The sequence below is a fragment of the Tamandua tetradactyla genome, assembly GCF_023851605.1.
Source record: "Tamandua tetradactyla isolate mTamTet1 chromosome 9 unlocalized genomic scaffold, mTamTet1.pri SUPER_9_unloc_1, whole genome shotgun sequence".
NCBI classification, from domain to species: Eukaryota; Metazoa; Chordata; class Mammalia; order Pilosa; family Myrmecophagidae; genus Tamandua; species Tamandua tetradactyla.
Window position 1 is genome coordinate 113,825 of NW_027518242.1, and position 18,469 is coordinate 132,293.

Here is an 18,469-nt window from a genome sequence, read left to right on the forward strand (position 1 = left end):
GTTGCTCATATGTGGCCTCTCTCTCCAGCCAGCACAAAAAGCAAACTTACCACCCTGCCCCTGTCTATGTGGGACATGACTCCCAGGGGTGTGGACCTTCCTGGCAACATGGGACAGAAATCCTAGAATGAGCTGAGACTCAGCATCAAGGGATTGAGAAAACCTTCTCAACCAAAAGGGGAAAGAGTGAAATGAGACAAAATAAAGTTTCAGTGACTAAGAGATTCCAAACAGAGTCGAGAGGTTATCCTGGAGGTTATTCTTCTGCATTAAGTAGATATCACCTTGTTATCCAAGATGTGATGGAGAGGCTGGAGGGAACTGCCTGAAAATGCAGAGCTGTGTTCCAGTAACCATGTTTCTTGGTGATGACTGTGTAATGATATAGCTTTTGCAATGTGACCGTGTGATTGTGAAAACCTTGGTCTGACCTCGTTTTATCTACTTTATCAACAGACAGGTAGAACATATAGAATAAAAATAAATAATAGGGGGAATGAATGTTAAAATAAATTTAGATTGAAATGCTAGTGATCAATGAAAGGAAGGGGTAAGGGGTATGGTATGCATGGATTTTTTTCTGTTTTCTTTTTATTTTTTTCTGAATAGATGCAAATGTTCAAGAAATGATCATGATGATGAATATGCAACTATGTGATGATGTTGTGAATTACTGATTATATATGTAGAACAGAATAATCAAAAGTTAAGAAAAAATGATATTACTATTATGTATAGTCCATAGTTTGCAGTAGGTGCTTTCCCCTCTTATGCCACTCTTTTACTAACTCTTTGTACAAGAAAACACTACTTTCTAAATAGAAAATTTGTAGGTCAAATGCCTCTTTACAGTTCTTGAAAAATCAAAAAAAAAATTTTAATTCAGTTGATTTTTTTTCTGAGCATGGCTAAGTTTTTCTCCTATTACTTTGTCCTCTCAAGTTAAAAACCATAAATTTAATGATTCCAATGTTAGTGTTGAATCTACATCAGCATAAAAGATTATTTTATAATGCTATTGTATGTCAGGATTTAATATAGATTGGAAAAATACATTCTCTATTGGCTTTTATTGTAATCGGTTTGGGAAATTGGTTTATGATACAGAAATAAACCAATGAACTAATAAAAGTATATTAAAAGTGAACTCATGAACTAATAAAAGTATATTAAAAGTGGATTTTATTCTTCTCTCTCAGCGCCTAGATATACATCCTTTAGTAAATGTTAAGTTGGTTTGACTTGGGATACAAAATATATACAATTTCAATTATGTTAAGTGCCCTCTTAGAGCCAAATAGATAAGAAATTGGGTTCAATTCTTATAGATGGAGATGTGTTTCTAAAATATTTTGTCTGTGTCTCCCCCCACACAGTTGAAAGAACTAGAAGAAGAATGGGTCAAACTGCCAACAGATGCTCCTAAACCAAGCCGATTTCTGCGTTCCCAACAAGAACTAGAAGCTAAATTAGAACAGCAGCAATCTGCTGGTGGAGATGCTGATGGAAGTTAGCCAAGTTTTTATAAAAGCACTGGTTTTTATAGCAATTTGCAGAACTAGCACTTTTACAAGACCCAGTGTTTGCTAAGCAAATTTTGTATGACTGACATTTAATAAAATATAAGATGGATGTAGCGTTTATAACCTTTGCATACCTGATGAAATCTTAGTATGGAAGGGATTGATAACTGTTTGATAAGTAAAACAATAAAGCAATTCCATCTGTTTTAATAGTTTGCCTTATTTTTGTCTTTGAAGGTGGTGACGATGGGGATGAAGTGCCACAAATAGATGCTTATGAGCTTTTGGAAGCGGTAGAAATTCTTTCCAAACTTCCAAAAGACTTTTATGACAAAATTGTAAGTAATGGTTAAACAATTTCTTATTTAGTTTAATTATATTTCTTTAGTTTTACCATACAGTGTGTTGGCTTAACGATGGGAATCTATTGGTCAGTTTCAGAGTTTAAGAGGCCTTCTTCCTCCCAGGTTATCTTCACTGGCCAGCAGTCTCTAGGCTTCCTTGCCTTTTCTTTCACATGACAGTGCACATGGCAGAAGCCTTTATATTCTGCGTTTTGTTGCCTTCTAGCTTCTTACTTTTCTTGCTGTTTTTCTTCTCTATATGACCTCCAGGAATAGGATTCTGACCCATCCTGATTCAGTTGGTCCATGCCTTAGCTGAAGTAACCTCATCAAAAAGTCCTATTTATAATGGGTTCACACTCACAAAAATGGACTAAGATTGATAGCAAGTTTTTCTGGGATATATAACTCAAGCCCCAACAACGTATTTTATTTTAAAAATTACTTGAATAGAATTAAGAATACTCTGCTTAGCCCTTGTCTGATGCACTCCCTTCCACCCTATATCTTCCCTGGTAGAGTGAGTTAGTGGTGTCATTCTTCTTTGCTCCCGTAATACTTTGGTGTCTGCCCCTCTACATCATGTTTTATAAATGTCTTGCCAAAAACCAGAGCATTATTCTTTTGTAAAAGAGGCCTTATTGAGATATATCTACATACAATACAATCCAACCAAAGTGTACAATCAGTAGCTCACAGTATAAAATCAGAGCTGTTTATTCATCACTACAGTCAATTTTAGAAGATTTTCATTACTCCAAAAATAAGATCCATACCCCTTGTCTGCCCCTATTATTGACCCTTAGCATTGATGTTCTTTCTGCACATGTAGCAAATGTACCACATTAAAATAATATTGGTAACTATAGTCCATAATTCGCATTAAGTGCATTTTTCCATATGCCACTCAATTATTAACTCCTTGTAATAGTGACATACATTTGTTCTAGTTCATTAAAGAGCATTCTTTTATCTGTACTGCTGATTACAATCATCATCCATAATAGGGTTCATTATGTGTACAGTACCATGTTTTATCCTTGAACTTTCCTTCTGTTGACATACACAAACCTAAGCTTCCCCTTTCAACCAGTCTTATGCATGATTCTTTGCTGTTAATTAGACCCACCACCTCTATTCATTTCCTAACATTTAAATTTGACCTAATTAAAAATACTGTACAAATTAAGCATCCACTCCCTGTTCTCTACCCTTATTCTGTCTCCAGGTAACCTACATTCTAGATTTTAACTGAGTTTGCTTATATGATTAGTTCATATTAATGAGTTCGTACAACATTTGTTCTCTTGTGTTTGACTTACTTCACTTGGTGTCCTCAAGGTCCATCTATGTTGTCACCTACCTCATTCCTTCTTATTTCTGAATAATATTCCATTGTGTATGTGTGTATACACACACACACAAACACACACACTACATTTTGTTTATCCTTTCATCAGTTGATGGACATGGGTTATTTCCATCTTTTGGCAATCATGAATAACATTGCTGTGTGTATTGGTGTGCAAATGTCTTTCAACAACCCTGCTTTCAGTTTTGAGTATATATATACATACCTAGTAAGAGGATTGCCAGATTATATAACATTTCTATACAAAGCTTTCTGAGAAACTGCCACTGTCCTCCACCGTGGCTATACCATTCTTCATTCCTACCAGCAGTGAATAAGTGTTCCTATTTCTCTACATCCTCTCCAGCATGCGTAGCTTTCTGTTGTTTTGATGATGGTCATTCTAGTGGGTGTGAAATTGATTCCTCATTGTGGTTTTGATTTGCATTTCCCTAATAGCTAGTGATATGAAACATCTTTTCATGTGCTTTTTAGTCATTTGTATTTTCTCTTTGGAAAAGTATCTACTCAAGTCTTTGGCCCATTTTTAAATTGGGTTGTTTGTCTTTTTGTTGAGTTGTAGGATTTCTTTATATATTCTGGATTTTAAACCCTTAATCAGATATCTGGTTTCCAAACATTTTCTCCATTGAGTATGCTCCCTTTTCACTTCCTTGACAAGGTCCTTTGAGGCATAAATGTATTAATTCATCTCTTTATCTATTTCTTCTTTCGTTGTTTATGCTTTGGGAATAAAGGTCTAAGAAACCACTGCCTGCCACAAGATCTTGAAGATATTTCCCTACTTCTATGAGTTTTATTCTCCTAGCTCTTATGTTTAGGTCTTTAATCCATTTTGAATTAATTTTTATATAAGATGTGAGGTATGAATCTTCTTTCACTACTTTGGATATGGATATCCAGTTTTTCCAGCTCCATTTTTTTTGAAACTGTTCTATCCCGATTGAGTGGTCTTGACAGCCTTGTCAAAATTGAGTTGACCATATATGTGAAGGTCTGTTTCTGAACTCTCAATTCAATTCCATTGGTCAAGGTGTATCATTAGGGCAGTACCATGCTGTTTTGACCACATATGCCTGCAATAGTGTTCTAGTTTGCTAGCTGCCAGAATGCAATGTACCAGAAACAGAATGGCTTTTAAAAAGGGAAATTTAATAAGTTGCTAGTTTACAGTTCTAAGGCCATAAAAATGTTCAAACTAAAGCATCCAGGAAAGATACATTGGTTCAAGAAGGCCAATGAAGTTCAAGGTTTCTCTCTCAAGTGAGAAGGCACATGGTGAACACAGACACAGTTTCTCTCTCAGCTGGAAGGGCACATGGCGAACACAGTGTCATCTGCTAGCTCTCTCTCATGGCTTCCTGTTTCATGAAGCTCCCCAGAAGGCATCTTCCTTCTTCATCTCCAAAGATCACTGGCTCAAGGACTCTCAGCTTCATGGTGCTGCAGCATTCTCTGCTCTCTCCAAATCTTCTTCATTTTCCAAAATGTTTCCTCTTTTATAGGACTCCAGAAACTTCTCAAGACTGACCCACATGATTGGAGACATGTCACCTAATCCAATTTAACAACCACTCTTGATTAAATCACATCTCCAGGGAGATGCTCTGATTACAGTTTCAAACATACAGTATTGAATAGGGATTATTCTGCCTTTAAAAAATGGGATTTAGATTAAAACATGGCTTTTCTACAGGACATACATCCTTTCAAACCAGCAGAGGTAGCTTTGTAATATGCTTTAAAGCTAGGAAGTGTGAGTCCTTCAACTTCGTTTTTCTTTCTCAAGATGTTTTTGGTTGTTTGGGCCCTTAATCCTTCCAAACAAATTTGATGGCTAATTTTTCCATTTTTGTGAAGTAGGCTTTTGGAATTTTGATTGGGGTTACATTGAATCTGCAAATAAATTTGGGTAGAACTGAGATTTTAACAATATTTAATTTTCTAATCCATGAACACAGAATGTTCTTCCATTTATTTAGGTCTCCCTTGATTTATTTTAACAATGGTTGTACTCTTCTCTGTATACATCCTTGGTAAAATATATTCCTAGACATTTGGTTCTTTCAATTAGTATTTTAAATGGAATGTTTTTTTTCTTGATTTTTTTTCTCCTCAAATTGCTCCTTACTAGTATATAGAAAATTATTTGGTTTTCTTAAGTTCCTTTGCATATCTGGAATAATGCCCACTTAATCATGGTGTATCCTACTTTTAAATATTTTATTTTTATTTTTATTTTTTATTTTTTACATGGGCAATCACCAGGAATCAAACCCGGGTCCTTGGGCATAGCAGGCAAGCGTTCTTACCTGCTGAGCCACCATGGCCCCTATCCTACTTTTAATTTGCTGATGGATTCATTTTGTTGAGGATTTTTGCATCTATGTTTATAAGAGGCATTGGTCGGTAATTTTTTTTCTTGCGGTATCTTTATCTGGCTTTGGTATTAAGGTGATGATGGCCTCTTAGAATGAGTTAGGGAGTATTCGTCCTGTTCACATTTTTGGAAGAGTTTGAACAGGATTGGCATTCATTCTTCTTGGAATGTTTGGTAAAATTCGCCTATGAAACCATCTAGTCCTGGACTTTTCTTTGTAGGGGGTTTTTGATTACTGATTCAATCTCTTTACTAGTTCCTGGTGTGTTGAGATCTTCTATTTCTTCTTTAGTCAGTGTTGGTAGTTTGTGTGTTTATAAGAATTTGCTCATTCCATCCAAGTTATCTAATTTTTTGGAATACAGTTGTTCATAGCATCCTTTTATCCATTTTATTTCAGTGGAGTCAATAGTAATGTCCACCTGTTTGCCTCTGATTTGAATTATTTGTGTCCTCCTCTCTTTCTCTCTCTCTCTCTCTCTCTCTCTCTCACTCTCACTCTGTCAGTCTAGCTAAAGTTTTGTTGATTTTATTGATCTTCTCAAAAAATGAAGTTTGGGTTTGTTGGGGGTTTTTTTCCCCAGAGAAGTTATGGGTTTTCAGAACAATCATGCATAAAATATAAGATTCCCACACACCACCCCACCATGACCTTGCATTGGTATAGAACATTTGTTACAGTTGATGGCAGCACTATTTTATAATTTTACTACTATAAATAGGCCAGCATTTATTGAGAGATTCTATGTTCTAGGCACTATGTGAAGCAATTTACATAGATTAGAATACCTAATATACAGGCCTTTAGAATGTATTATTATTGTTATTATTATTATTTTGAATTATTTTAACTAAAGAAGTGATAAGTTTACAGAAACATCATGAAAAAAATACAACATTCTCACATACCCCCCTATTGTTGACACTTTACGTGAGTGTGGTACCTTTGCCACAGTTGATGACAGAATATTAAAATGGTACTATTAACTATAGCCCATAGTTTATTACATTAGGTATATTTTTTCCCCATATACCACCCTCTTAACACTCTATATTAATGTCATATGTTTGTTATAATTTTGAAAGATCCTTCTGTTTGTATTAATCCCAGTCCATCATCCTGGCTTCATTGTATATGTTTTATCTTCGAACTTTCATTCAAGTAACATACATGACCCAAAACTTCCCCTTTCAAGCACATTCAGATACATACTTTAACTCTGTTAATTATGATGTGGTATTGTTACCACCATCCATTTCCAAACCTCTACAGTCAACCCAAAGAGATATTCTGTATAAATTAATTCTCTTATTTCCACTCTAGTCTTTGTTATTTCCTTCTTTCGGCTGGATTTGAGTTCAGTTTGGTCTTATTTTTGTAGATCTTCCAGATTACAGATCTTTTGTCAGATTAGCCTCTGATTTATAAAACTCTTTTTTTTAATGTAAGCATTTGGAGTTTTAAAGTTCTGTTGCTACACCTCATAGGTTTTGGTATATTGTGTTTTCATTTTCATTTCCTGATATTATTTCCCAATTTCCCTGTGATTTCTTCTTTGACCCATTGGTTGGTTGAGAATGTGTTAATTTCCACATATTTGTAAATTTTACATTTTTCCCTGTTATGGATTTCTAGCTTCATTCCATTGTGGTTGGACAAGATATACTGTATTATTTCAATGTTTTTTTAATTTATTGAAACTTGTTTTGTGACAACACATATCTCTCCTGGAGAATGACCCGTATGTACTAGAGAAGTATGTATAGTCTCCTGTTGTTGGGTGAAGTATTCTGTGTATTTCTGTAAGATCTAGTTGGTTTATATTATCATTGAAGTCTTCTCTGTCCTTCCTGATCTGTCTAGATGTTCTATTCATTATTGAAAGTGGTATATTAAAGTTTTCAATTAATATAGAATTGTCTGTTTCTCCCTTCAAATCTATGTGTTGGAGCTCTGCCATTAGATTTATATATATTTGTAACTGTTGTGTCTTCTTGTTGAATTGACTCCTGTTAGTGTACACTGTCCTTCTTTGTCCTTTGTAGCAGTTTTTGACCTAAAATCTATTTTCTCTGATATTAGTTTAGCTACCCCAGCTCTCTTTTGGTTATTATTTGCATGATATATATTTTTTTATCCTTTTACTTTCAACCTACTTGTATATTTAAATTTAACATGTGTCTCTTGTAATTGTTAGTTGGCTTTAGGAATTTCCCTGTTTAAGGCTTCCAGTGCCCCCTCTACTCCATATGAGTTTCTCTCCTTCTAGGTACTCTATTGAATTATTTAAAGCAGGTAATACTTTGTCCCACGCTGCTTTGACTTAATTGTGTATTCCCTTGTGCATAAGTGGTTTGTAAGTTGCTATTGCCTTCAGGGCAAATTCTGAGAGGATGAACCACAGATAAGTGTCCTGAATTAGTAGTTCAAGCAGCCAGGCTATATATTGGCTTCCACATACAAGCACCTCAGTGTGTGCATAGGGTTACTCTGCTCCTTCTGGAACAGGGCCCGGGACCTGCAATGGGAGCTTAGGCCAGTTCATGCTGGGGAGGGATGGAGGGGAAGAACCAGCAAGGGCAGCACTAGTTTATCATACTGTTTTTATTTTTTTTCTTTAAAAATGTTTTTTATGTTGAAATATAACATGTATACAAAGAAAAGGAAGAAAAAGCAATAATTTTCAAAGTGTACTTCAACAAGTAGTTACAGAACAGATCTCAGAGTGTGTTATGGTTTACCATTCCAGTATTTCCGATTTTCCTTCTACCTGCTCCAAAACACTGGAGGCTAGAAGAAATATCAGTATAGTGATTCAGCAGCCACACTTGTTTGTTAAATCTGTTCTCTGTTATACGTACTGGGTGGGGGTCATGACCCACCAGACCCACCCTGCTGTCCCAGTCGTAATCTCCCCACCTCCCCCCTCCCTGTAAAATACTAGAGGCCCACTTCCATCACTCACTCCCCAGGACCAAAGTCCTGGTCACTTTTTCCCCATCTTCTACCATGTCCTGTGGAGCAGGGGTGAATTTTGTCTACCTTACTGCTCCATCTTCCCAAATACCTCTCATACTGTTTGTGAGTTGCTTCTTTCTTGATTTGGCACTTAACCCAGTTACTGCACCCTTTATCCTTTAAATTATTTTCCAGGGTTTTGAGAAAAATTGTTCTGCCAGTGTTTGCTTGTTGTTCAAAGATTCTGTTGGTGACCAGAACACTGAAGCTGCCATCTTGGTACCAAAAGTCCCTTTCTATTAGTGTTTTTTTTATCAACACCTGCTTACTTAAATCTGCTTACTAATTAAGAAGGAATAAGTTAATGGCACCTCATTTGGCTTACTTATAAAATTTTTGGGTTATGACGTTTTATAAAAATAGTTTTTATATATAAACAAAAATTTATGTATATGAAAAAAACATTCTAAATGCCTGAAGACATTTGCAATTTTGTTTTTCAACTAATTTTAGAAAAAATTTCTTGAAATAAAACCATTATATCTTTTAATTAGTAGAGTAGAAGAAACAGGCTTGTATTCTGCTCTCATGTTTTATTCTACAAGTGACTTATATTGTGTCTTGCAGGAGGCAAAAAACTGGCAAGAGAGAAAAGAAGCTCTGGAGGCTGTAGAAGTACTAGTGAAAAACCCCAAACTGGAAGCAGGTGATTATGCGGATTTAGTAAAAGCATTAAAGAAGGTGACTGTGATGAGTTAAAGCATTGGTATCCTAATAATAGAATTTTTATTCATTAGTCATGTTTATCACAAATGTACATTACTATTTAAAGAACATTGCCTTTTATATTTCAGGCATAAGTTGAAGATCTTTCAGAATTATCCTAAAGTAGCGTGAAGGAAATGTTTTTCAATTTCTGTGTATTATCACTTTGACTTTTAAGTATGTTGTTTGATAGCTTCTCTCAGTCTCAAGAAAAAGAGGTTTTGCTGATCTAGAACAAAATATTCAAGTTTTATAGTTCTGTGGGATAAGCAATTTAAATTGGCTTCGTTTAATGGGGCAAATATTAAATGAGTGTTTTTTCACTGGATAGCAGATAATAATAGACTAACATTATACCAGCATATAAAGCAAAGGACATGGGGATATGTGGTAATTAAGCAAACAAGTACTGAATAATAAATAAACATTTTTAGAAAATATACTCCTTCAGTATTGCTTAGGTTCAACTGAGTTGAATGCTGCTGGTGGTGGTTTTTTTTACTTAATGGCTTTTTATAAAATCTGAAAGTATAGACCAAATATTGTGGATGTAACTTGAAAGCTTGAAAACAATCTCTAAAGACATCCTTTTGAAAGGAGCAAATTTTGATTACTCCCTGAGCCAGAAATTACAGAGAATTCGAATAGTAGTAGGAGGAGGTTAATCTTTAACTGTATGCATATGTAAGTATTTCTCATAATTGGCCTTCCTTTGCACCTTTTTCCACATAAGACTTGGAGGCAGGGATATGATTTGTTAGAATCTTTGTTCAGTCATCAGTCTTGTATCTTGAAGAGACACAGACCTAAGCAAAATTAATTAAAAGAAAATTTCCCTAAAGAGGAAAAGGGCTTTTAACAGCCCATGAAGTGAGCATCTGATTCTCTTAAGTTCTTCCAACTTATTGTTTTTGCCAGGAATGTTATTGTTGTTACTGAATTTTCAGTGTGTCCGTATGTTTGAGGCTCTACTTGAGGCGAGGAAGTTCTCAAACTTGTTATTATCAAAAAGAATGTTTCATCTTTGTAGGAAAAAAATTGGTAGCCATGAGCATACTAGCTTTCAGAGTTCTGAGAATAAACTTTCAGTTCCCCCTCTACAGAGCCACAGCTATTTTATTTTTCCTTTTTCTCCCCTTTTGTAGGTTGTTGGAAAAGACACCAATGTCATGTTGGTGGCTTTGGCAGCAAAGTGTCTTACTGGCCTGGCTGTTGGGCTAAGGAAGAAATTTGGACAATATGCAGGACAGGTAAGTAACATTCCTTTTTATATACAGATCAATAGAATGATGAAGAATGACAGACTAGTCTGCTTTATGCTTTATAAAAACTCTTTGGAATAGATGTTGCTATATTGGGCAAAGTAAGTCTCTCACTAAGTTTATTAATATTCAGCAAAGCTCTTCACAACACTTCAATAAAGATGTCATTTGTAACTTAATTCATTAGCTTCATGTTTTAGAAAATCAAGCCCTTGGCCTAGAGTACTTAGTTGGATTGATCTGTTTATTTATTTATTCATATCCTGTTTTGTTCTTAAAATGGGATGAAATAAAACATGAAATAACTAGGACAGAGTGAAAATGAGAATAGGAAAGGCAATATAAAACCAGAAGTGAAGCCAGTATGTAAAATGTATTCTATAGTGTTTTCCTGTTTTTACAAAAGAATTTACTTATATGCATGGGATGTTTTATATATGTATGCTGTTATTGATATACAATTTAATTGATCTGAAAAAAAGTTGATGGGAGATGTTTGTTAAATATACAGTTTTTATTGTATAAGTTTGGTAGCAGTTTTAATGAGATGTTTTCTTTAACTGTGGCATCTGTCGATTGACCTCAAAGTCTGGTCTGAATTACTTACTTTTCAGCATCTTAAAAAGTGACCTTACTGAATTTTAGGGTTCAAATTCCTAACCATTTGACCATTTGATTCCTTAGATTGCCTTATGAGTCTCTTCATAGTCCCAAGTCATATCTCAGTTTTACATTGTGAGGCTCATATCTAGTATCACTATGGAGCTTGCTTACTCATAGCCTTAAAAATAATTTCAGACAACTAAAAAAAAATCCACACATGTACTATCAAATAACTAATGACTGGCTTAACGGGAAAATTTTCAAGATCTTTAAAAACCTTAGACATATGAACTGTAAAATGGAGGATGTGTGTGTGTGTTATCAATGTAATAACTACTTTTTGGTCAATTTTGTGTTATTTTTTAGAATATTTATACTTTTTTATTAGGAATAACTTTTCAAGCTGGAAAATAATTTTTCAGATACTTTTTATTTACCAAGTCTTGGTTGGATGATTATGTACCATTTGGTATCTTTCATGTTAATGATTGTTTTATTTTTTTTTGCCTTTTTATGAGCTGTCTTCTTGGCATTATTTATAAAAGTGAACTTAAGCTTTATAGACGTTAGAATATTTTGATTTTTCAAGGTCATAAATAACTGTTGTATTGAAAAGACTTCTACTTCTTCATGGAAACTATTTCCTCTGATCTGTACCATTTCTGTGAAATCTTGGGAAAAATTTTTTTAATGCTATAGAGCTTCACTGTCTCTTTTGGATCTAAAAAAAATCTTTAATTTGCCTGCTAACACAGTTGCAGACCTTCAATAAACATTTGAATGAGTGACAATTTGTAAAAAAAAAATTAGAATTCCAATATTACTGATCTTAACTTAGATCTTGAATAAAAAGATAATGTTCAGCTTACAAATTGCTGTAATTTTTGGTACTATTTCTGTGTACCTTTAGTGTAGTGAAGATGCAGGAGGCATCCCAGAAGGTATTTCAGAATCTTGGATGAAGACAGAGAATTTGTCCTCTTACCTGTTATCCTGCCTAAGTCCACCTACTCAAGAATCATTCTGCCTAATAAGAGATGCTACTGGTGGAAATGGGATTTTGCATATAAGGTGTACAGGCAGAAAAAAAGTTTGAGAAACACTGTGACAATGGGATGGAATGGGAATCCTTAATTGTTCCAACATAAGATTCTTCTCCACCTCAAGAAAATGACTTCTTTCTTTTTACGTTTTTTAATTGTGAAATATAACATATAGAGAAAGAAAAAGCAATAATTTTCAAAGTACATTTCAACAAGTAGTTGCTGAACAGATTTCAGAGTTTATGGGTTACCACTCCATGAGAAATGACTTTTTATTCTACTTATTTAGTTGATAGAAGCAAGGTCATTTTTTTAATAGCAACTTTATTAAGATATAATTTTCATACTATAAAATTCACCCTTTTAAAGTGTATAATTTATTGGTTTTTAGTACATTCTGAATTGTGCAGCCATCACCACTATTAAGTGTAAAACATTTTTGTCACCCTAAAAAGGAACCCCAAACCCATTAGAAGTCATTCCCCATTCTCCCTTCTTCCTAGACCTTGACATCCACTAATCTAATTTCTGTCTCTTAGGATTTCACATTCTAATAAATGGAATCATACACTATGTAATCGTTTGTGATTCACTTCTTTAACTCAGCATGATTTCAAGCTTTATCCATGTTGTTGCATGTACTAATATTTATTCCTTTTTATTGTGAAAAACATTCTAGCTGTTCACTTTTGTAGGTTGTGCCAACTATTTTGGAGAAATTCAAAGAGAAAAAGCCTCAAGTGGTACAAGCCTTGCAGGAGGCAATTGATGCAATCTTCCTTACTGTAAGTTGGTAGCATGTGTTTTGTGGGTTTTCTCTAAAGTGAAATTTTATCAGTGTAATATTTTGGTTGTTCTGTTATAATTAAAGAAATCTCATTGACCACATTTTTTTCTAAAGACCACACTACAAAACATCAGTAAGGATGTTTTAGCAGTAATGGATAATAAAAACTCAACCATTAAGCAGCAGACATCTCTTTTTATTGCAAGAAGTTTCCACCACTGCACTGCCTCTACGCTGCCAAAGAGATTACTGAAGCCCTTTAGTGCTGCTTTACTTAAGGTATTGACTCTAATCAAAATGGGGGGCTTTTTTTTTTTACATGTTATCGAGGTTTTTCTTTTCCTGGTGAAAATGTATAGTGACTCATTGACTTTGTGATTATAGATTGGGGTCTTTCCAGGTACAAGTTCTCTTTAGCTTTGGAAACTGAAACCAAATTCTGTTTGGTTTCCTTTTCTTAAAGAAAAGCCCAAGTTAACTTTGTGATTTAACTAATTGCTAAACATTTTGTTTCTTACTGGTCCATATACTAGTGTTCAGCTCAATCTAGTCAAACACAGGCATCAAATTTGGGGGATTTGAAGTTCATTTGGGAGTGAGGCATTATAGACAGAGGGTAGAGGGAAAGGAAGCACTTTCTTGCTGAATGGATTACCAGAGCTTTCCTTAACCAAAAGCGTTTGGGAAAGAATAACTGTTAACTGCCAGAAGGAAAGCTGTACTTAATTTCAGTGAACTGTAAAAGAAAAATTATTTAACCAACTTCTGTCAGTCTGAATTATAATTTCAAATACCTTGCATTAAGATCATTTTGCTTACTTCTGAACTATAGCACATCACAGATTCAGCTCCTGAGGTCAGAGATGCTGCATTTGAGGCATTGGGTACGGCTTTGAAGGTGGTTGGTGAGAAAGCAATCAACCCATTCTTAGCGGATGTGGATAAACTGAAGCTTGACAAGGTAGGTTAGTAATAGATTGTATTGAAATTGATGGCAGTATTGTCTCAATGCATCTGGTGTTGTCTCTTTCCAATTTAAGAGGAACGATGTTCTTATCAGAATTTCTCAATTTCTTGTTACAGTCCACAATAGGAATAAATTTTAAGTCATATCATACATTCACACATGTACACACACACTTTAAACAAGTCTTGGAGTATGCACTCTGGTATTTTTTGTTTTGGCTGTTCTGTTTCATTAAGAAAACATGCTGATGTCAACTTATAAATCCATTTATGGTTCAGTCCTGGAGTTTGAAGCATACCTATTGAGGATTTAAATTTCACTCCAAGCTACAATATTGATATTCGTAGAAATATCTTTTCAGTTGATACAAAGAAAGTCAAGTGACCAATCTGTGGAAGGTGTGAAAATATTTTCAGATACATTTGTTTCTAAATCTGGAAAACTACCTTTCCAAATATGCCTTCCAACATAAATGCAATCACTGTGCATTTATTGTCATTCTGTTTGTCTAGAAATAAAATGTAACTAATATAATGTATAGGTACTGCCAAGAAACTGAATAACTATAGCATGTTTTTGTTGAAAAGGAAACTCTTTTCTCTCTGAATTCTCATGCAATTGTGGTTTAGAAATGGTGTATTAAATAATAACAGAATGGTTGTATTTCAAGTTTGGGATTTTGATTATGTTCATCTCTATTTCATTCTCCAGATCAAAGAATGTTCAGAAAAAGTAGAACTCATGCATGGTAAGAAAGCTGGACTAGCATCTGATAAAAAGGAATTTAAATCAGCCCCTGGAAGGACTGCTGCTTCAGGAGCTCCAGGAGATAAGGAAACAAAGGACAGTTCAGCACACAAACCAGGACCCTTAAAAAAGGTACCTGCTACAAAGGTTAATAGATGACTTGGAAGATATGGTTTAAAAATTAAAATTTAGTAAGGTAGGGTCTGAGCCTTAGATTCATGGTAGTCCTTTACACATGCCTCATTTGAGATTTGAATTCATTGTCCACATTCAAAATACAGTAGATCATCGTTAATGCAAACAAAATATTTCAATAATACATTTGGCTATTTGAAACTTTAATAGAGATTAAAAAAGTAGTAGTGGCATTATAGGAATTCATTTTAAGGGATCAGAAAATATCATTAAATAGTGAACTATAGCCATATCAAAACATTAATAATATCATATTGGTTACTGTTATAAGGCTGCTGAGTCACAGCACTGATTCTCCTGACCAGTCCAAGTATTGTCACTTTTATACATGACAGATATGTCATATTTTCATGACATGTGTCCAGTGGACTCTCTAAGGATAAAAGTTATCTACTGTCTACACAAAAAGTGATTATTTTCTCTCACCCCTGCCCCCTACCCAAACCCTGGCATGGAGTTGGGGAAGGGAACAAATATTTAGTGATACTTACTTTGTGATGTACTTCACTTGCATGATATCATTTAATCCTCATAGTAACCCTTGAGATAGGTGTGTTTTGATCCTTGTTTTCAAAAGAAAATTAAGGCTAAGTGAGTTTAAGTTTCCTACACATTCTCTTACAATTTATTTTTATTGTGCATTTGTTTACTTTGTCTTCCCCCGATATTGTAAACTTATAAGGAGAGAGATCATGTAACTACTTGATCTCCCATGTATGTAACAGTTTAGGGCATCTCGTAAGGTTGACCATCTATTTATAGAATGAATGGGTGGCAGAACTGGAGTTTGAATTCAGGTATCTTTAGTACCAGAGTATGTATTTTCTATTGTATTAAGCTATCTCCACAACACTTCTAATACAGCAAGTCAGCAGCTGTTTTCTACTTGGTCAATCACCTGGACCCAACATCTTCAGGCCAGGTTTCTTCCTGCAGCCACCTCTTCACTTCCTCTTACCTTTCTGAACCCATCCATGGCCAAACTTAGCTGGCCTTCTCATAGGTTGAGGATTTTTTTTAGGGCAACTTCCTTCTTTTCCCACTTTTAAAACATATATAGGAGATTTTTAATTTGAGGTACCCCTCCATACAGAGAATGCTATTACAGTGAAAGATTCAGAAGATACAATCTAGATAATAAGAAAGTATAGAATTTTATACTTTTACTGTTTGAAAACAATAAAATCTCTTTATGTATTTATCCTGAACCAACAAAATCATTCCACTTATATGAAGTGGCAAGTGTTAGAGGTTGCCATTTGTTTAGAATACTGGCTATACCAGCATTTATTTGGCAATTAAAACCTTGGAATATGTTCTAGATAATGTTGGTTTCAGAACTGATCTGGTTGTTGAAGGCTAATTTAGTCCTCTATCTTTCTATCTCTTCTTTAGTGGTTTGGACAAGTTTTTAAATATCCAAATAAGAAGAAGGAATGATATGAACAGTGATGTGTGTTGCCTTACTACCATTATTGCTATGGGTTATCTGCCTTGTGATATATTGCTGTTTACTAGCATCTTTTCAAATCTAAGTGAAATTAACTTAGATCAAGATATTTAATAGGATATTAACAAATATAATCCAAGAGTAAATATATGGCCAATTGAAATTTTATTCCAAGTGGTTCAATATTAATATAAAATTTACTAAATTAATAGATCAAATCTGTCATTTCAGATATCTTTAACAGATTATGATAAATTATAACACACTTTGATAAAAATTTATAACCACATAGAAATGGACAGATACTTTGACATGATTACATAGCTAGATCTACATACAGTAATAGATATGGCAAACCAAAACCTGCATTATGTCTAATGGTGAAACACTGGAAGCATTCTCATTAAAATGAGAAATGTGAAAAACTAAGTTTGCTCTTATTATTGCTTAATTTTCTATAAATAGACAAAAAATATAAAAAGTATTACTACTAGGAAGGAAATGTGGTCAATAACTTATTGTTACTGTTATCAATAAAAATAATGATAACTTGTAGATGATCTGTTGATACATATTTATAAAAATCCAAGCAAGTCATCTGAGAAACTATTAAAACAGTAAAAAGATTGGGTGAAGTAACCATCTCAACATATCCAGAATGCTTACTAAGATTTCTATTTTAATCTTTTTTTTCTTTGTAAGCTATATAGTTTTACAGTGACTAATGATATATTCCTATTTATTTGGAACCCCTGTGGTTAAGTATTGAGTAAATGTCATAAATTAGCAACTGTCTGGTAAAATAGGAAAAATTTAATGACATTTAAAGTTTCAATTAAATGATTCTCAAATGAATCTGTAATGTAGTACAACTCTAGTCAATAATTATTTCATTTATCTCATTAGTTCATTCTGAATCAATTTCTTTTTTTTAGCTATCATGTATACAACTTAACATTTAACATATATAAAACCTCAGCGTTTTCCCATCTCAGTCACTCCTAAGCATGTAATTTAGTTGGATTAATCACATTTACAGTGTTGTGCTTCCCTCATCACAATCCATTACCAGAACTTTTCCACCACCCCAAACAGAAACCATATGGATTGGCTCCCTATTCCTCATTCCCTCTCCCCCACCTCTGGTAACCTGTACTCTACTTTCTGTCTCTATGTGCTTGCATATTCCAGCTATTTAATATGAATGGAACCATGTAATATCTGTCCCTTTATGATTCAGAGGTTCTTAATGTGAGGTCTTCAGATTCTACCATTGATGCTCTTGAAGGACTTCATCTTTCTGCCCTTGAAACTGCTAAATTCAGTGAACATGAAAAAATATGCATTTTGTGTGAGATCAATTCCTCATTTTAATCAGATTTTCAAGGGGTCTGTGACCCTCCCCCCAAAAAATTTTTAACAACCACTATTCTAAATCCTTTAACTGACATTTTTTAATTTTATTTTTAGGCTGATGGACCACCTAAGAAGGGGAAGCCAGCTGTACCAGGAGGCACAGGAAGCACTGGAACCAAGAATAAGAAAGGATTAGATACCAAAGAAATCATGGAGCCTGTGCTCTTGGTCAGTTTTTTGTGAGTCCTGAAACCCATAAAACTGGAAGTTGCGACCTGTGAGAAAATTTGAGTTCTTTCTTTGCTGGCTTCTACAGCTTATAGTAAATCAGTGTCTTTAAGCATATTGAAACTGTGTCTCGGGCATACCAGACCTCCCCTTTATGGCATTATAATGTAAACTTAATATACTTTAACATGCCTATGGGAGTGTTCTTTTAGTTTTGGCTAGAGTATTTTTACATTCTTGAGATCTATTTCCTTAAGCAGTTCCTCATATTTTACATTTCCATATCTTATAGATTAAAATATGTGAAGAAAAAGCTTCAGCTGTCCTTCCCTCTAACTGTATACAACTTCTAGACAGTAGTAACTGGAAAGAAAGGTTGGCATCTATGGTAGAGTTCCAGAAGGTGAGTGCGCAGGGATGAATTGAGTGTGAAAGAAAATTAGATTTTATAGGAGCAATAAAATTGACAAATGAAGTATTTGTCATAA

The 18,469-nt window shown here is 34.3% G+C and overlaps 1 protein-coding gene across 1 annotated transcript in view; it reads left to right on the forward strand.

The window, feature by feature from the left end:
* Nucleotides 1-1,673: 1,673 nt before the first annotated feature.
* LOC143672729 (cytoskeleton-associated protein 5-like) overlaps nt 1,674-18,469 on the forward strand; it is a 47,541-nt gene continuing 30,745 nt past the window's right edge. The window contains exons 1-10 of the mRNA XM_077147270.1: nt 1,674-1,701; nt 1,761-1,861; nt 9,206-9,319; nt 10,489-10,593; nt 12,947-13,036; nt 13,153-13,317; nt 13,871-13,999; nt 14,717-14,899; nt 17,868-17,981; nt 18,274-18,384. Coding sequence (XP_077003385.1) covers nt 1,674-1,701; nt 1,761-1,861; nt 9,206-9,319; nt 10,489-10,593; nt 12,947-13,036; nt 13,153-13,317; nt 13,871-13,999; nt 14,717-14,899; nt 17,868-17,981; nt 18,274-18,384 — 1,140 coding nt within the window. The remainder of the gene's footprint in view (nt 1,702-1,760; nt 1,862-9,205; nt 9,320-10,488; nt 10,594-12,946; nt 13,037-13,152; nt 13,318-13,870; nt 14,000-14,716; nt 14,900-17,867; nt 17,982-18,273; nt 18,385-18,469) is intronic.